At 43.7% G+C, this 19,936-nt stretch overlaps 2 protein-coding genes across 21 annotated transcripts in view; both read left to right on the top strand.

The window, feature by feature from the left end:
- Positions 1-4,406, top strand: part of clasp2 (cytoplasmic linker associated protein 2) — a 55,870-nt gene extending 51,464 nt beyond the window's left edge. For all 16 annotated transcript variants that reach the window (XM_041955735.1, XM_041955733.1, XM_041955736.1 and 13 more), the window contains 6 exons: positions 609-801; positions 894-1,087; positions 1,171-1,299; positions 1,574-1,780; positions 1,962-2,078; positions 2,903-4,406. In XM_041955735.1, coding sequence (XP_041811669.1) covers positions 609-801; positions 894-1,087; positions 1,171-1,299; positions 1,574-1,780; positions 1,962-2,078; positions 2,903-2,980 — 918 coding nt within the window. In that variant the 3' untranslated portion in view covers positions 2,981-4,406. The remainder of the gene's footprint in view (positions 1-608; positions 802-893; positions 1,088-1,170; positions 1,300-1,573; positions 1,781-1,961; positions 2,079-2,902) is intronic.
- A 2,137-nt stretch (positions 4,407-6,543) lies between these two features.
- On the top strand, positions 6,544-19,807 carry ubp1 (upstream binding protein 1). 5 transcript variants are annotated; one of them, XM_041955236.1, is made up of 17 exons: positions 6,544-6,902; positions 7,239-7,450; positions 10,377-10,528; positions 12,364-12,440; positions 12,564-12,669; positions 12,764-12,870; positions 13,026-13,178; positions 13,290-13,400; positions 15,046-15,153; positions 15,473-15,579; positions 15,659-15,713; positions 16,004-16,097; positions 16,200-16,290; positions 16,382-16,500; positions 16,618-16,760; positions 17,306-17,357; positions 17,485-19,807. In XM_041955236.1, the coding sequence occupies exons 2-17, from the start codon at positions 7,335-7,337 to the stop codon at positions 17,520-17,522; spliced, it is 1,629 nt and encodes a 542-aa protein (XP_041811170.1). In that variant the 5' UTR covers positions 6,544-6,902; positions 7,239-7,334; the 3' UTR covers positions 17,523-19,807. The 5 variants fall into 5 exon arrangements, with proteins under 5 accessions (XP_041811170.1, XP_041811169.1, XP_041811172.1 ...); XM_041955235.1 differs by having other exon boundaries at positions 6,544-7,450; XM_041955238.1 differs by lacking the exons at positions 6,544-6,902; positions 7,239-7,450 and adding an exon at positions 9,330-9,634.
- Positions 19,808-19,936: the final 129 nt, after the last annotated feature.

Below are 19,936 nucleotides of genomic sequence, written 5' to 3'. Positions count from 1 at the left end.
GGACACGGTGTGCTCTAATACAGGGGTGTGACCTCTTGACATTTCCCTCATGAGGTGCATCTGAAACCTTAGCAGCCCAAATGTCATCAGCCTGCCAATCACAGCACACCTGCCTCATCAAAACACCACTCAGAGGGTGGCATTTACTGGTTTGAGTGTAAATATACGCAGAAACAAGAGCAAGGTGGCTCACTGTGTGAGTCCCAACACTGGCTTGTTTTTAATCACATCAAGAGAAAACATGCTGACAACAAAGGCAGATTTTCCTGGTCATGTACCCTGAAGTGATCCAAATGAGTGAATCTGGAAATGTTTCCATAATTTTGACTAACATCTGTACTTGCTAAAAAAAAACCCAGCATTCAAAAAGTAAATTACCTTCATTCAACATGAATTGAAAAACTTAACTGCTATTAAATCCATCTGCTGATCAACTGTAGAGAAGGTAATTTTCCAATCAATCTATATGTAATGGATAAATATAAATATGCGAGATAACTGTGCAGCTGTGGTATTTCTGCACATCACCCTGTGAGTGTGTTTTTTCTTTTTTTGGTCTGAACCAAATGAGCCTGAGCCTCTTTAACACTTGAATTGCATCTCTGCAGGGGGACAGTGCGACAGACAGAGTGTCAGACTTGATGGACGGAGGCCGCATGGCGCTGGACAACAAGACTTCCCTCCTCAACACCCCCCTGCTCTCCTCCAGCCCCAGAGGAGCCCGCGAGCACTTCTTAGATTCTCCCTTCAAACACAGCCGCAAAGACACTAGCATGGACGACTCCGAGCATCTCACTGATGGTACCAAACACATTCTGACAGAATAACAGACATGCTGGACCGCACAAAACCAGTGGTATGATAACTGTGTTTTTTCTGTTGTCTCTTCACAGAGAGCAGCCTGGACCAATCAGAGCTGGTGGCCGAGCTGCTGAAGGAGTTGTCCAATCACAACGAGCGCATTGAGGAGAGGAAGGCGGCGCTGTGCGAACTGCTGAAACTGATTCGCGAAAACACTCTGCAGGTGTGGGATGAACATTTCAAGACCATCCTGCTGCTCCTGCTCGAAACAATGGGTGACAGAGAGGTAAACAGACTCAACTTTTGCATTCCTGTGATAAAGCTGCACAAATAGGCCAATCTAAACTTCAATCGTTGAAATCCTCCCAGCACGTGATCCGAACGCTGGCTCTGCGGGTGCTGAGGGAGATTCTCAGCAAGCAGCCCTGGAGGTTCAAAAACTACGCAGAGCTCACCATCATGAAGGCCCTGGAGGCTCACAAAGACCCCCACAAGGAGGTACATGTGCTCAAAAACACACATACCAGTTCACTTAAAAACGTAACCATGAGAACTTCAGAGATGGCACAAAAGTGTTTAAATGAGATGATCAAAGCGTTCAGTAGAATCAAAGCATGTGCGTGTCTGCTGCGTCATTATGAAATGGTCGCATTTGCTAATTTCAAATGAATATATCTCCATCAAATAAACACAGATGATAGTACGTGTGATCTGAGTCCAATTTATTGTTTTCTAGCATCAATATTGCTAATGTCTGCACGTGTTCCTGCAGGTGGTACGAGCAGCAGAGGAGACAGCGGCCATGTTGGCGTTGTCCATCAGTCCAGACCAGTGCATCAAAGTGTTGTGTCCCATCATCCAGTCAGCTGACTATCCCATCAACCTGGCTGCCATCAAGATGCAGACCAAAGTGGTAGAGAGGGTTCCCCGCGAGGGCCTGATCAACCTGCTGCCGGAGATAGTGCCAGGACTCATACAGGTAAAACACACACAAACATCACATATTTAACGCTTCATTTTGACACAGAAAACTCATGATCTACAGAGCACTAACTCCCACACACCTTCCACACACACTCATACATGAAAACTGTCTCTGGCTCCTTTGCTTTGAACAACGTGTCCCACAGATTTTGAACCTGTTTTATCTCGTTGAACAGGGTTACGACAACTCTGAGAGCAGTGTGAGGAAAGCCTGTGTGTTCTGCTTGGTGGCCATTTACGCAGTGATCGGAGAGGACCTCAAACCGCACCTCAGCCAACTCTCCAGCAGCAAGGTAACCTGACCTATTAGCATTCGAGACATGGATTTCATCACAAGCCATTTGGTTAAAAATGTGTTGTTTCTCATCCATGTTACCATGCAAGACCTTTATGTCCTCACACAACCAAGTTATGGCACCCGAACAGGTTGAAATCTTGAGATACTTGTGAATATATTACCAAATTTTAAATTGGGAACTTCTTTTCCCCCTTCTTCTTTGTTCTTTCTGTTGTAGTTTTAGTGTTTTTATGCAATATCAGAGCACAGTTGTTGTTCCAACTTTTCCTAGTAATGCATCTTTCTTTATTGAAACTAGTATTTGAAAGCTTTCTGCATTCAGACTACTACTATTGATAGATTAGACAGTAGAACGTTAAAGAGCATGCAAAACCAGGAAAGACGGGGAAACACAAATTACGTAAAATGGTTAAAATTATAGTTCCAGGTGTTAAACAATATACCAAAGTTTATCAGCTTTAGACAGCAGGATGTCACTGCCAGGCAATAGTCTTGTGACAGGAACAGATGCAATAGGCATTATCAAACATATGACAAACAAGTAGTGGGGTCAGGTCTAGCAGTGCCAGCTGATAATGTGGAAGCATCTGTCAGCATTGATCATTTCGTGATAAGTTCAACAAATTAACACATTTAAGATGGATCATTTAACCACTTTAGGATACAACAACTTTACACGCAAAGACAAAGATCTTGCATAATAACAAGCTGGAGAAACTGCATATCTTCAGCAGACAGGATTTTCACCTCAGTATCCTCCTCTAGGGCTTCCTTTGCACCTTTAGAGACACATTCACAGTCTGTTTTTTCTCTCTCCAGCTGAAGCTGTTGAATCTGTATATCAAGCGTGCCCAGTCCGGCTCCAGCGGCAGTGAACCCCCATCTGAGGGCCTATAGGAGACACAGCGCCCTCCCACAGGGCGACCACAGAACTGCAACTCTGCCCACCAAACGTAAACATCTGTTCATGAGCTCACAGACCGAGAACAAAACACACATCCTAACACTCATAGGAGTAAACTGCTTACATTCACACGTACGCTTGCATTCACACACACACACACACACACACACACACACAGGTACACACAGTCCTCATACATTTCCTGTCCCACTGCAAGATGGGAGTTGTGGTGCAGAAGAGAGGAGTGTTGAAGTCCTCCTGACCATCGCTGAGGATCCACTCTGATCCCAGACTGAACAGAACCTTTAAATTTGGATCAAACATCAATGGTCACATACTCCACCCAGTCACTAATCACTCATGGATGAAGATATGAAATGTCCGTCCTCTCCAGCACCTTTATATCCCCAACACAACAGCATCCCCTCCGAGTAACATCTTGATGTCAACAGGAAGTGGTGAAACTGCATGGTTCTCATTTTTTGGGGGGGCAAGGTTCATAGAACAGGGCTGAGACGAACGAATGGAGCCGCCTCGTGTCTTTCTTGAGCAGCGAATAACTGGGGCCAGGTAGACAGGAATGTAAATTTACATTGTGTCATAGTTTGGTTTTATTTTACGCAGTGAGATTTTACTGCAGCGGTTTTTAAATGTCTGCAGTTGTCTCTCTCACACACACATTAACACACACTCTCTCTATTTCAAAAAGGTGCTGATTAGCCTGAAAGGTACGACCGACCAGCCCTGCGCAGCACTAACACGAGTCACAGTGGGTCATGCCTGCTCATAGCAAATACAGTACATAGGCAGATTCCAAAGTATAGGAGGCGTTGTGTGCTTGGCTATGCATGAGACTAAATTTTAAAAAGAACTTTTTATTGGGGTCCTATTGACAGAATAGTGTGACTGGCGTAATGCGAACCTTTCAGAAAAATTCATGGTGTCCTCTGTTTCTCCCAGTTCATCTGATGGATCAGTCCACTTCTGAGCGACATGGGGAGGAAAGATGGGTGCGTGCTGCTTACTACATGACGTATGGCAGGACAAGGCTTATTATCACATAGTGGATATGTATCTATATATGATATTAAAATGGAATATCCAATAACAGTGTCATTTAGGAGAGTCCCCCGGGGGGGTGCACAAGTGCGCCTGTGCCCATCCTTGTTTTTATTTTCTCTCTCTCTCTCTCTGTTGCGCGTGCAGTAGTCTCTCTCTCACACACTTACGTTTTCTCTGCTGAGAAATTTGTAGAAATGTATTATTTACAGCTCTGAAAAAAGACTGTCATGTCACCCTTTTCTCTTCTCCTCTTCATTGTGTCTTTCTTTCCTTCCTCTTCTTGTAACATTCTAGTTTGCACTGTTGTGTTTCCTCTGTGCATTTACAAAAACAATAAAATCAAGAACTTGTACAGATCATGGCAAGCCATGTCCTTTTGATTTGTGCAGTGAAAAAGATTCCCATGGTGAACCGGAAGATAAATGACAGAAAGGACACATTAAACATGCTGATCTTTACCTCTTGCACTGCTGCCCGTGCACATCAACACTGAAGACTTTTAGTTGCAAATGGTTCGTCTTTGTCTGACTGGCCCAGGATCAGTGGTGAAACATCTGCATATCTTCTAAAAATCTGCTTTTTCTAGCTGTACCTTAAACCAGGAGAGCCACTAAAACTCCAAACATTTAAGAGGAGAGTTCCTCTATAGAGGTTGAAACTGCAACAGTGCCTCTGTCCTTAACCCCACTCTTCTATATCCACCGTACCCTGATACACACAGGAGGTTTAAAATTTTACTTTACAGTGTTTCCCAACTTGGGGGTCAAGGGGATAATCCAAAATTCAGTTGAACAACTAATTGATTAATCAGCAAACTGTTTCAGCTCTAGAATCAGTGTTGTACTTGTTTATAGCCTGGATTCTTAATTAATTAATAGAGCAGAGAGCTGTGGCCAGAATTATGCAGGGAAAGGGGCACAGTGTGTACTCTTTAATAAAGCAGACGAATGCAGACGTGTTGTAAAATATATACAGTTATGACAGCTATCTGAGAAGCTGGTGTTGGATTTCATGTAGGCTAATGCATATGTTCTCTGAGCTGTAAATTTAGGTGCAGCTAAACAGGGTCCCAGATACAGTACCAGCCTGACCTGTAAATGATTGGCCTCCCAGCAGACACCACCTAGCTGCAGTTCAAACGCTGTCTGTCCTAGAAAAACTTCCCTGACAGAGCAAACCTATCAATTACACGACAGTGGTGGATTGTAACTACATTTAAGATACTTGTTCTTGAGTATTTGCACTGCATGTTACTTTATACTTCTACTCCAGTAGAACTCAAAGGGAAATATTAATGTTACTATTGAATTAATACTTCGCGATTCAATTTTACATGCCAAACATGATGAGTTTATAAAATATGGTGCATTGTCAAGTACCCAAGAAGATAGGAAGTAGATCAAATCAACTCCACCTTGACCAGCTGCAACAGAAAAATGCTGCTTACGCATGAACGCACCAATAATAACAATCTAGTAATATCATATTATGTAGATAAAAATAACGTGCCATTCTGCATTCTTAGTGCCATTCTGCATTACTTTAGTACTTAATTTTTGATACTTTAAGTATATTTCCTTGATGATACTTCATTTTAGGCTTTCCAATAGAGTTTTGGCTCATTATGTTTGATTTTACTGTTTTCCACAAGTCTGACCTCGACGTGTTGACGTCCATGCCCTGAACTGATTCAGAAAAGTCAGACAGGGGGACTATTAAAGTCACGAGGCGGGTCTTCCCCCCTCGGGCCAAAATAGCGCGTGTGCCTTGCTCGGAAAAAAAAAAACACCTACCCAAAGACTTGACCGCGCGCCACGTCCAGGGTCCGACCAGTGGATAATTATTAACGAGACAACAAGTCCGCTGCCAGTTTCTGCAGAGCAACCTCCTCTTCGACACTGACACGAAACAAACATGAGCTCCTGTGCGGACCTCGTCGGTACCGGGCTGGGTTGTGTTCATTCGGCCTAAGACTCACCGTAGCGACAGGTTTTGCGGGGACACGATGTTGTTCTGGCAGCCTTACACTGAAAACTTCCGAGCACCCGTACAGAGGCACGACGGCAGCAGTTACACACGGTATGAACCTCATAAACCAAAAGTTAAATGTTTGTTTTGTATAGTTTATGGCCTTACAGTGATTTTAACTTATCTGTAATAGTTGTTAATGAGTGACTATTTTAGTTATTGTTTCCTCTCACTTCTGGACCAAAAAGCCTTTTCACTGTGTGGACTGGTTGCATATACCTACAGTATTTCTAATCTACATGAGTGCATCTTTTTGACAGTAGTGTCTGTAGATGCACTATAGTTTTTGGGAGGCAGAGCAGCAACTGCAGTTGGACACAATGACGGAAGCTCGGAGGCCTCTGATTGGTTTATTCCCTTGCGCTGGGCACAGAAGGCGTGCTGTGATTGGTTTACTGCCGTCCTGGCATCCTTCCTGAGGCTGGCGGTGGCAGCCCTGCAGGCTTCACAAACCGACAGTCTGTATGCTGAGGGAGCCATGTTGATGCCTGGTTTTGTGTCAACCGCCGCACTTTGGATGGTTAAAGGACTGCGTCTCAAGGACTGGGAGCCTTAGCGGTGGTTCCAGCACCGCGATGAGAAGAGGAGAGCGGGTTGGGATGTTACAGGGAGCGCCGAAGGAGAGCTGCTCTTAGATCACCGGACATCTCACAGTTGATTCAAAGCAAGTGAAGTTGATGCTAGTTAGCCTGATAGCTAGGTAGCAACAGCTGTGCGGACGCTGCGTGGGATGCGGTGTGAGGACTAAAACAAAACCATCGTCTCTGCTTGTTGCATTTTGTTGGGCTAACGTTAGCTAGACTGCTTGAAGACGCCGTGCCAGAGGTAACAACTGAGCTGCTGGATTCATGTTAGCTTTCTGAAGTTGCCTTTGTAAAGCATAGCTAGCTGTTAGCTAACGTTAGCATGCTGAGAATCAGCTCGCATCTACGGTCACGACTAACATTTGCAAGCTGAGTGGACTCTGACTTATTGTTACTTTCAGACAGGGTGTCAGTTGTTGAGCACAGTGCTGTGTGACTAAAGCCCCCCAAAAATTCCGAGTGGAGATATGGCGATACCTCCAGTCTCTGTGGAAAGCTACCAGTTCGCCTGCCCAGCTTGCCAAGGAGCGGCTAACGGGCTAGCAGCATAACTTTCCTCTCACGGTGTCACTCTCAGAAGCTGCGGAGCCCACTTCCTCGCTAGCCGACCTCTCGTACCTGAAGCAAGCTGGCGGCCCTCCGAGTAGAAGCCGAGGACAAGGAGCTGGGGCCGATGGCCTGGGTGCTGAAGATGGACGACGCCACCATAGAGTCGGGGCTGGTGCACGACTTCGATGCGAGCCTGTCCGGCATCGGGCAGGAGCTGGGGGCTGGAGCCTACAGCATGAGGTTAGAGACGGAGTCAACATGCCCAGCTTCCTTACACAGCTGTGGTTCGTTAGACAGAACAACACACAGTCTGTCTGGAAGAGTTCACTCTACAACCCGCCTGCCTGTGTGTGTTATTCCCTTTGTACTGAGTGTGATGGCTTCTCTTTGTTTTGGGATTTGGAGCAGGGCAGTCATTGCAGGGTGCCACGAGCAGGGACAAAGATTAATTTCTGTAAACCCACACAAATGCAAAAGAAGGATACAGGTTATACTGTGAGGGACAAATACATTATACTGGTTTGAACTGTTGCTCAAATTCTTGGTCTGTTGCCAAATTGTGACCTAAACTTTGTGTACGTTTTCAAGATAACACAGAGGAAGTCTGCAGTTAAGGCCTTGTTTTGGCCCCTTGGAGTTATCAGACTGGGCCTATGGCTTTGTTTGTTTGTCAGTGGTGTGTGGAAATAGTAGTCTGTACATTATGTACAAGGTGGTGTGTCTGATTGTAGTCTTTATAATTAGAAATGTTCCTAAAGGGTTAATTGACTTGAATGTTTAAGTGGGGGAAGCTCCAGCACCCCTTTCTCCTTTCATGCAGCTTAAACATCTGACCACCCTTTTTTGAAAAAAAAAAAAAAAAAAGGAGCTATTTTTCTTCAACCATTGTCTACTCCAGTAAGGATGCAAGAGACAAGGGATGTTTCTGACTGATGACCCATGATTGTCAGAGTTCAATAAGATTTCTTTAGCACTGTTGGCTTTGCGTAACATCTAACAAAATTGCAGAATGTGTCAGTGTTAAAAAAGGATCCCTCTCTTAATTATTATTCTAAGTTAGGAGAATGTATAGATTACATGTATAAATGCCTGACTGAAGAAAAAGTAAACAAACCTAAAAATCAGGCCAAGCATTGATACTTAACACTTTTTGACTTCTAATTGGTACATGTCTAGTGTCAACATTTAACAAAGCAATCCCACTACAGGGTCCACGATTAAGTTGCTGTTTTTAGAGCTTTGATCACATCACACAATCTTCCTCGGTGGCAGTCTGTCCAGTTGCTGTTTAGATATTCACATTTCCATTTTTAAAAAATGTTAAACTTGTTAAATTCCCCAAACTATGGTACTGTAATAAAACACTGTATTTGTATTACTGTGAACAATACGTTTAATTTATTGATTAAGATCCAGATAACTTTAATGATCCATGCAGGGAAATTGCTTTGTTGCAGTAAAAGTTGCTCAGCACATAGAAGATGGATAAAATACTTTATAAAAAACAAAGTTACAACCTACTATAACAATAACATAGACATAATAATAGTAGTAAAAACATTTTCACATGCTACCCAGCTCTAGTAGCTACATACAGTATTTGTCATGATGGCCAAATTGCAGTAAATATATGCAACCCTTTAACAAATTCCTCCGTGCTAAGTTTGAGGTGATTCCCACATTTGTTCCTAAATGTGTCATCTTGTGAATCAGGGGCTCACTGGTTAGTCAGTGCTACTTGCTGACAATGTGTCTGTGATATTGTTGTAAACCACCTGTTCAATTAGTAACACTTATGTGTGTGCTGTGTTATGTAATAGGTCAGGGGAGGTGATGGTATTTGTTGAAGGCAAGAAGCCCTCAGTACATGCATGTGTCTTATCAGCAGCCTCCTTGGCCATCTGCTTTTAGCATGCGTTTATCTGAGCATGACGTCGGTATGTGCCAGTCTCTCATGAGATCAAGCAAGTTTACCAATAAAGCGATAAGTTGCATCTAAGTGAATTAGTGAAAACAGAGAGTGTGTGTGTCAGTGGTTCCAGGAGTGTTGTGCTATCTGTGGTGTTGGGGTGGGTTTGTGGGGCATGTTTGGAGTCAGCAGCTGGTAGGAACAGAATGTCTCAGTGTGTCAGTGGAACCAGCTCCTCAGATTTCAGGAAGCAAATGTAGTTTTCCTGGGCAACAGGGTTTAACAGGGCTGTGGCACTCAGGTTGGCGCTGTCTGGGCACCCACTCTGCAGAGAAAACACGACAGCAAGTGATCGAGAGAGAGGTGATTTGAGACTGAATAAATCTAGCAGGCTGCTGTTTGGAGGACTTTTTGTTTGGACACAAGTGCTGCAGGGATGTCTTGAAATTGTTGAACTGGTTTTCAGTTTGGCCGGGGTTTGGAGTGGCATAATGACTTGCCAAAAAGTTTTCCAGGTAATGAGATGCAGTGATCTGCATTTGTTTGCATGCATGGAACTCCTTCTCTGCACAGGCAGGCTCTGAGATCTGCAAGCACACATGCCCCTCTTCACTGTGCCCTCGTTGACACTTCCGCAGCATTTGTCAGGGTGAGCTGAAGACGGGTTGGTTGTCTAGAGTGGCTGCCAAGTATGAGAGATAGTGTGTGTCAGCAGCTCAGGCTATCTCTGGGTGTTTATGTTCATTTATCCTGCTGTGGCCTCATGCATTCATAATATGAGAGCCGTTTGATCGACAGAGAGCCTTCGTCACATATTATCAAATAAGCCAATCCATTTAATTTTGCTGTAAAGGTAAAGTATTGTCTTGCCAAAGATGGAGCATGCAGCAGTTTTAATGGTACAAATCAATTTGATGTGTTTTTAGCGATAATAGCAAAGTTGTTAAACAAGAACATCCAGTCTTAAGGAATAAGGGCAGGGTTTCACTTGGCTTTTAGGTCGCAGTGATAATGTTGCCATCAGGATGGATCCCACATGGTATTGGAGATCCAATAAAAGCTTAGAATTTTTAAGGCAACACATAGAGAGGCCAGATGTTTGAAAAATGCACCAATTAAGCAGTTAACAGAAAACTTTTAAGCTGTCACAACTTTTATGATTGGTTTTCTGTTTTGTTTCATGTCTTTCCTGTGTCACATCCTTGCTGACTTTATGTTGGTGTTCTCTCTCTCTCTGTCTCGCTCGCTTTCTCTCAGCGATGTACTGGCTCTGCCAATCTTTAAGCAGGAGGACTCCAGCATTCCTCCTGAAAACGAGACCAAAAATCCCCCATTCCAGTATGTGCTGTGCGCCGCCACGTCGCCTGCTGTCAAGCTGCATGACGAGACGCTCACATACCTAAACCAAGGTGAGACACAATATATGCACTCGAAAGTTTTGGTTGAGTCACCTCATGTTGTTGTCGTGTCACTTTATATTTTTCAACTTGAACAACTCAAACGGCACATAAGGACTTTGATACGTGATGGTTCGCACACACACGTACCCCTCTTTGTGCTCTAGAGCTGCACACCAGTCATTTAACATCAATAAATAATTACCACATTAATTTATTGTACATTAGTATAATTACTGTAAAATGAAACCACTGTTGATGTGAGCCACTTCTGGCCCCTGCTTAGTGCTTTAATGATGTGCGCCACCAGTTTGCCATTGACTTTTTTCTTCATTGCATAATTGCAAAATTTGGGATTTATTTTGTGTAATGTCACTGAAAGGGATTAACGTGAATGTGGGAACTGGCAACATCCTCCTTTTAACGAGAAGCAGCAACGTATGTCAACGTATGTCCCTGTATGCTTTACTGCAAGAAGTACAAGTCAATTATTGAGCCCATTTTTTTTTGGAACTATCGAGGATATTCAAAATTCATACATAATTTTGGAATTTCCACATTTATGTATGAATGTGGGATTTCCAAATGTGGAACTGTACAGAATTGCTAGTGCTGCTAAAATGCAACTTTTACTCAACTGCTGATTGGGCTGTTTTAAGACTGTCATCCACGTCAGGATGCATTTTACTGGAAGTAATCAGTTGGCATGTTGTGGGCTAAGCATGTAGTAAACTGTGTTGACCTACTGTGTTTGCAACTTTGTAGGTTTAGTGGAGAAGGGAATGGTTCCAGGATGCAAGTATGTATTGCTGAGCCAGTGTGAGAGATGGTGTGAACCTGATTTAAAATACCTTCACTTACTTGAAAAATAAAATACTTCACTTGAAAAGCTTAGTTGGCATTTCCACAATGGAAGCTGTACAACATGGGCTTTTAGCTTACATTTACTTTTACAGCTGTAATTGTTTTTAGTGTTTTTTTTGTATTTGTTAGACACAGTTTCTTAAAGCATCTCCATACACAGTGCACAACAATCATAGAAGTGCTTTGCAAGTCACACAGCGCAAGATGGATCTAATAATAAAGTCTTGGTAGTCTTGGTTTCAGGCTGGTGGTGTGATGAATACCTGTAGCACTACAGTGTAAATGGAAAAAGAATTAAGATGGCAAAAAGAGATATGTCATCAACAACGTCATGTATCTGCACCACCCTCACATTTTGAAATTGTAGCCAAACAGTAAACAAGCTTTGGCCACAGTGTGGGAACTTCTATGCATAAAAATAATGTGAAAAGAGAAGGAGATTGGGAGAAGGGGGGCAACATGACATGCTGATTTTGTGCAGCTTGTCTTTGGTCAGCAGAGCTCTAAATCTGCTGTAGGTGGACTTGTCTCACTGTATAATCCAACAACCAAAGATTTCAAAGCCACGTTTCTCTCCATTTGTTAGCTTTTGTCTGGGCCCGCCCAGAAATAGCACAGTGTAAATGGGCCTTTACATAAAACACTACATTGGAAGCTTAGCTTTGTCTCAAGCTCTGTAAATAAAGTCTGCCACAAAGAGGCTGCCTTTCTAATTATAAAGGGCAACTCAAGTCTTCGAATCATCCAAAGATTTACAAAAAAAAGTAGAGCCCCTAAACAATGCAGTGAGCAATAAAATTTAAATGGACTCACCTAAATTACATAACAAGAAACTATCCTCTTTAAGGAGACCATTGAAGGACTGGGAATAGTTGCATTCAATCCACCATCTTGTTTTGTTTTTAAATAACTCTCATTTCTTTGCCACCTCACTCATCATGTTTCTCTCTTTCATTTTATCGTGTGATCTCTCTCGCTCTCAGGCCAGTCTTACGAGGTGCGTATGTTGGACAACAGGAAGCCAGGGGAGTTACCAGAGCTCAATAACAAGATGGTCAAGGTGAGAGGATCCTCAGAGCTGGAGGACAAAGAGACGGAAAGACTTTTGTCTTATATCAAGTGCACTTCATACCTAACATTTTGTGTGTGTGTGTGTGTGTGTGTGTGTGTTTTGTGTGTGCAGAGCATAGTGCGAGTGGTGTTTCATGACCGCCGGCTGCAGTACACAGAGCACCAGCAGCTGGAGGGCTGGAAGTGGAATCGTCCAGGCGATCGTCTCCTTGACATCGGTAGTTATGCCTGGCAAGAAATGTTTACTTAAACCGTCCCATGTGTGTGATTTTGGAGTTCAAATATCTGTTTGTGTGTTTGTGTGTGAGTCAGATATCCCCATGTCAGTGGGCATTGTGGAGCCGAAGACTCACCCCTCCCAGCTTAACGCGGCAGAGTTCCTGTGGGACATGAACAAAAGAACGTCTGTTTTTGTGCAGGTAACCAACACACACACACACACCCTCACTCTCACAAGCCACGCACAAACATGCATAAGCCCTCTTCTGCGCCATATGTTGGGCGTGCCACTCAATTTCCACATCAAACGCATATTTTGATCACACTCGTACTCTTGTCTCCCTGCTGTCTGCAGGTGCACTGCATCAGCACAGAGTTCACCCCCAGGAAGCACGGTGGAGAGAAGGGCGTCCCCTTCAGGATCCAGTTCGACACGTTCGCCCAGGGAGAGGGTGGAGAGTACACCGAGCACCTCCACTCTGCCTCCTGCCAAATCAAAGTCTTTAAGGTACAATCCTATTCTCTTCTTGGGGTGAAGGCGAGGGGGGGTTGTTATACCTATTTGACCTATTAAATCTGTCTTCCTGTTCCGGTCTCTTCTCCTCTGCTTCCTGTTCAGCCAAAGGGGGCGGACCGTAAGCAAAAGACAGACAGGGAGAAGATGGAGAAGCGCACACCTCAAGAGAAGGAGAAGTACCAGCCTTCTTATGATACCACTATCCTGTCAGAGGTCAGTATACAGCTGCTAAGGATTGTCAGGACGTACAGCAACATACATTTAGCACCAACTAGGCTAAAGTACAAGCAAGCATCCTGCGTCAGTTTTGGTCTGGGGGATATACATGTTAAAATGTATGTACCCGAGTAGTGAAATTTTTTTCTGCAAAGCGGCCCACTACATGGCTCAATTTGAGGTAAACTGACATACTGGTATTTTAGCCTATGTACAACAAACAATTATATCACTGCCAACCATTTTCTCAAGCATGCATTAATTAGATTTATGAATATTTGCCATCCAAACAGCCACTGGCTGCGTCTAACAGTTATTGTCTCCAAGCCCAAGGAGACAACAACAATACAGGAAAAAAAGCAGTAAATCATTACATTTTAAAAGCTGGAACTGGAGATTTTAGGCATCTTTTTTCAATAGTTGACACTAACTAATGACTATCATTATTAAAATTGTTGCCAATTCATTTTCTGCCAACCAAATATTGGATCATCCATTTTGGGGAGGCTTAAAAAATTACCGAGCAGCAGTCATTTTTGATTCAAAAAGATACCAAATTCAAATGACGTTCCTTTGCCATTCTTCCTTTTTGTTTGGTAGTTTTGATTTTTTTTCCCCCTCCACAAACTTAGCACTTGAATAAAAATGCTGTTTAGCAGCTGACACACAGATGTTAGACAGTCGAACATCTCACAAGCGCATCAATAAGCCACGACAAAAAAGGTTCTAGAATAATCTGCTCTTCAACTGCAGTTCATCAAAGTATGGTGATGATACAGCTTGACAGAACTGGGTTTTCCTTGCATTATTATTATTTTTTTGTTGTTGTTAAAGGCTAGAGAATATGGATGGCGTACACAGTTTGTGTGCTGTGTTACCTTAATCTTGCAGAAATTGTAAATCTCTCATTCCCCAGTTTTCCTGCACAGACAAGTGCCATGTGTAACGCGTGTGAGCCTGGTGTAAAGATTAAAGTAAAAAAATAAAAATCACATTTTGACATTTTTCTCTACATCTGCGGTTGCCTTAAATAGACAAGGAAAACCCTGCAGAGACCATGTCTCAAGAAGTTTTTCAATTCTGGAGGAACATAACTGAAGCCACTGGCTGCTTGGGAGACAGAGTCAGTCTGTTGTGCTTTGGAAAGTGGTTGGCAGTAAAGATGAGATTCATCTTAAACCATCAATGATGCCACAATCCCACAATCAATTTAGTTTGCAGAGGAAAGCCTAAATGAGAGACACTCAATAAGTATCTAAAAAACAGCATCTCTGCTTCTTCTTTTTTTCTAAAATACTGTTGTTTTAGCATTTAGCATCTTTATTTCAGTTGAGGTGGCACACATCCACAATAAAACACGGAGGAAAAGCGTCCACAGGTTGTAAAACAAAAGCTAACATGTACAAAAAACGCTGGTCCTTCGATTGAGATTTAAGAAGAGATTAGAACGTTTTCTGTGTCTCAGAGGTTTTATCACAGCTTTTATTGGAAAAACACTGAGTGCCAGATCAGTACTGTTACATGTTGTACACTATGAGCTTGCTCTCAGGTTATCCACTCTGTGGTTGTGTTCCCGTAGCTGTTGGTTGTGTTTATGTGTTGGTCACTGGCTGGCTAACCTCTGCTGTGTGTCTCTATGTAGACGAGACTTGAACCCATCATAGAGGATGCGGGTGACCACGAGCTGAAAAAGTCCAGCAAGCGGACACTTCCCGCTGACTGTGGTGACTCCTTGGCCAAGAGAGGCAGTGTAAGCACCCTGCTATACTCTCCTCCACTCCTTCTCCCCATCACTCCATCCACAGTCTGCCCCCTGTAGACACCTGGCTGTAGTCTGAAGCTTGTAGACAGTAGAAACTCAGCTGCTGGGAAGGAGATGTTTTAATGCCGGGTGTTTGACATGAGGCAGAAGTGGCGCAACGGTGCAATGCTATATTTCCCAATCCACCTTTGTCTTTTCCTTCACCTTTTATGCTTTTTGTTTGGGGATAGTTGGAGTTGACCTGGCAATGCTAATTAACCCAGTAAGTCTGATTAATTGTGTGTATATTTATGTATTTGTCTCTCAGTGCTCCCCGTGGCCGGACACCGCCTACGTCAGCACCAACCAGGCAGCTACTCCCTCCTTCTCCTCCACTCCACTGTCCACCTACACAACCTCCTCAGTACCAGACAGGTAAGTGTGTGTGTGTGTGTCCTTTAACCGAGGTGTGTATTGGTCTCGCCTCTCTTAATCGTCATCTCTTGTGTTATAGTGACTCGTCCTCACCCAATCACCAGGCAGACCCTGGCAGCCATGGCAACTCGGAGGTTAGTCTGCACTCGTCTCGCCTGTATGACCTGGTGGAAAAGCAGACATTATGACATGACACAGTAGAAAAGCACAGGTCGAAATAATAAGATTAACAGTGGCTGAATTCCATTTAGCTGCTCCGGTGTTGTATGCTGATATTCCACAACACTTAATGCTATGACCCTCATTTAAGGTGGAATGATCAGAAATTTGAACCGAATGCAACTGATTGAGTGCAATAGCGGTGCCACGAACTATCTGTCCAGGTGTGGAAGTGTGTTGACACCCTCTGTGTCCTCCTCTGCAGCAGTTGAGCCCCACTGCCTCCATACAGGATGCACAGAAGTGGCTGCTGAAAAATCGCTTCAACTCCTACACACGACTCTTCTCTCACTTCTCAGGTACACACACACACAAACACACACTGTCAAACACCCTTAAATAGGAATATGATGTTGTAACAGCAGCAGCACAAGTGACCGGTCTGCTAACCTGTTGCGTAGGTTCTGATTTGTTGAAGCTAACCCGAGACGACCTGGTCCAGATTTGTGGGCCGGCAGATGGGATCAGACTCTTCAATGCACTTAAATCCAGGTACGTGTCAGTGTCAGTATTTGTGGTTGTGTGCACCTTTATGAGCATTATGCCAGTGTGTTTCATTGCATTAATTATTATGTGCATGTAGGTCTGTGCGTCCCAGGTTGACCGTGTACGTCTGTCAGGAGTCCCCTCGGGAGAGCCCCCTGCTGGAGAGACACGGCACCAATGAAAATGGAGAACACAGCATTTCCTCTAGTTTACACGGTAAACAGGCTCTGCGATTGGACAGCATGTAACACTGATTTTGATCCATGCAGCAATGCAGCATGTGTGAATGTTGACATGATTTGGAAACCTATTCTCTGGTCTGTTTCTGTGTAGTGTATCATGCTCTGTATCTAGAGGATCTCACAGCTGCAGAACTGATCCGCAAGATGGCGTGTGTGTGCAGCCTTCCACTGGGAAAGATCAACCAGGTGTACAGACAGGGTCCTACAGGCATACACATCCTGCTCAGTGACCAGGTACCAACACACACACAGGCCCCTTTCTTCTCCATGAGCACTCTCAGCTGTGGAAGATTTTATTATGAGGGAAAACTGTGGGATGCGCTCAAAACTCTCCACTTTATGCAGGAAAAAACATCACAGTGGGTAATGGCAGACACCTCGATCACTCGGTTTTTGAGATGTATTTCATGTCACTGTTTTAAATGCTTCACAGATTCAGTTTTAGCCAGACCATGGTCCACATGAATGCAAAAATAGAGCTGAAGTGGGTGGAGCAGGAGTTAAATGGCAGGACTGGAATTGAGACTCATTCACTCTGTAAAGAGGAAGAAATGAGCTGTTTTGTATGCCATCTGTCCAAGAACAGCAACTCTACTGTCTGTAGTGTCACTTATTTGCATGTCATTGACATTCTCACACACGCACTGTTCTGTATTGTACCTCCTCTCCTAGCTCTGAATGCTGTCCCTCATGTCAGCCACCACTAAAACCCCAAGGAACCACTCTTTCGAGGTTGACAGGGATATTTGATTTCACCTTGTCTGTTTTGTCTTTTCCAGATGGTTTACAACTTGCCTGACGAGAGCTGTTTTTTGATCAGCACTGTCAAAGGTGAGCTCATAAAGCATCACTAGCTGGTAGCCTCTTGAATTGTAATTTGGCCTGTAACAAGACTCTGGTAGATGCGTATTTGACAAGGATTTAATGTGCTTCTTCTCCCATCACGCTTCCTCTCCAGATGAACTGGGCGAAGGACTCCATCTAATCCTGAAGTAGTGAGGAGGACAGATGGCATCGCTAATACTCCACCCTCTGTTTTGGAGCAGAAGCCTCCCTCTGTCCCTCTCTGCCTGCCTCCACTCTTCCCTCGTACTTCCTCCCGTTCTCTCTAAACACTCGCTCGACGGAAAGCAGAGAGACTGCGCTAAAGCCATGTAAATGTTAGAATCTGACATGGGTGTGTCCACTGTTTCATATTGAAAACACTATTAACGGTCGAGACAAGACAAAAGAGGAGAGACTGGGGGGATATGGGGTGAGGGTAAAGATAATGTTGTATGTATTTTGATTTTATTATTTTATTTTTTTGTCTTTTTATATGATTTCTGTGGGAGAAGGGAGGGGGAGGCTCTAGGAGAGAGGGGAGAGTGAAGTTCTGGCCAGCAGGAGAAGGAAAGAAAGCAGAGTTTCCTTATTGCTCGTTGCCCTTCGTACACAACGCGCACAACCAGCACGAGGCCAGTATTTGATAACCTGTACTGCTGAACAGCATGCGATCTCAACATACTAACTTGCTTAAAGGAGAATCCCAACTTACTCTGCTTGTTTAACATTCGTGACGGGGTTGTCTTAATAAACCATTTATTGATCAGCTGAGCTTGATAACCCCTGAAATATCCAGGCTAAATTTGTGGAAGTGAAGTTATTTGTGGATGTTGACACCAACATTCAATTTTTTATTTCTTGGACTTATGGCCTAATTTCATTAACTGGTCACATAGAGGTCATCCTATGTGATTTTAGACTTCCAGCCATATCTTTCTGTCTGTTGACACCATGTCCCACTCAGCTCAACTCTCTTAATGTATGTCCTGTTTGGCCTGCGCTGTTTTTAGTTATAGCTTTATTTATGGATCAGCTGGATCAGCTGTCTCTCGTGCTCTCATTGAATTTTCTTGTTTCTGGTGCCATATTGGCTTTTTAACTCAGTTTAGTCCCATTCACAAACACAGTGCACATGCACCTCGTCTTTGACTCCTCTGCTTTCTGTGCTGACTGAAACACTGGTTTAGAGGAGTGTGGTTTACGCCCTCTGGGATTTTGGCCATAGATGTGCATGGAAAAAAAACCCTCTATAGAAGACTGACATGTGGAGCAGCAATGCCTATCCAAAAACCTACTATAATGTGGACCAAACGGGTTTCAGATTGATAGGCACATTTGGAGGAAAAGCCTCATTGGAGCTATACATCTTGGTCACTTGAAGCATTCATAGAATTGATCAGATGGCAAATTAAACCCTGATCTAGTGGAAATGCTTGTGCGCTGCATGTACATAATAAACCCTCCATTCCAGGATCTGCTCTGAAAGAAACAACCCAACACACAGCAGGCTGTTCAAAATGTATCACTGCGGTAGCCTGGTTGCAATAGTCTTACCCTGTAGAGTAGAAAATCATGGCAGCTCCACATCCATCTTCAAACTCTTGTGTTTTTAATGTAGCTGAACACAGAAGTGCAGGTCATGTGTTTCGGGTGAGCTTCGAAAAGTGACAGGAAGTCTCACACAGGTCCTGGGAGTCGCCGTAGGTTTAGTTGACCCCCTTTGATTTTGGTGCACAATGTCTGGCAGTGTTGCAAGTGCATACAGTTTGCACGCCTGTAAGTGTCAGATGGTGTGTGTGTGTCTGTGTGTGCATGTGTATCATTTTTTGTTCTTGCAAAAAAATTATGTCATTAGTGGTCATAAACTTTTTCCTGTTGGTATGATGAAACTGTGTAGCTTGCTGTTTAGTAACGAGCATGTGGAAGATGGGGAAAGGAGGGAGAATTTGGTTCATGGTGAGTGCAACCCCTCCTTGTTTTTCCAGATGTTAGAGACCAAGTCTGCACTGAAAAATCACAAAACTCAAGCTTGATGTGTAGTCAGTAGTCCTACAGCCACACCCTCTTCTTATCCACCTATAAGAAGAATAAAAAAAGACTGTCAAGACTCAAGAGCATCTGTGTTTCTGTCTCACCATGCACCAGAGCCAGGACTGTAGCTCTTGTGTTTACAAGGACATGAGTACCACAGCACAGGAAACTGTGCTCATCGGCTCAAAATTTTGTAACAGAGCGGACATGATACCAAGTCAGGCAAACTCTTGTGAGCAGTTTTGGTCCCCTGAAGGCCTGACCCAGTCGTCTGTCTGTCTGTCTGCGTGACTGAGTGTGTGAGAGAGTGTGAGCAGGAGAGGTGACCACCATTCATGTGCAGCCTAATGTCAATGATGATGCTTCTCATGTGCACAGTATCGTATGCTGGAGATGTACACAACCACGTGCTGGGAATAAATGATTTCATAACTTTCTCTGGTGTCCTGCGTCATCATCGTAGTGAAAAAGATTGCCAGATTATATTTCCTGGCTTTGAACTGTAGCATAGTTGTCCTGACTAGGGCAGAGAAGTGGATAAAGGCACAATTGTC

The sequence above is a fragment of the Chelmon rostratus genome, chromosome 16, assembly GCF_017976325.1.
Source record: "Chelmon rostratus isolate fCheRos1 chromosome 16, fCheRos1.pri, whole genome shotgun sequence".
Lineage (NCBI taxonomy): Eukaryota > Metazoa > Chordata > Actinopteri > Chaetodontiformes > Chaetodontidae > Chelmon > Chelmon rostratus.
Note: the sequence above shows the minus strand (reverse complement) of the source record. Positions and strands in the feature narration are given on the sequence as shown.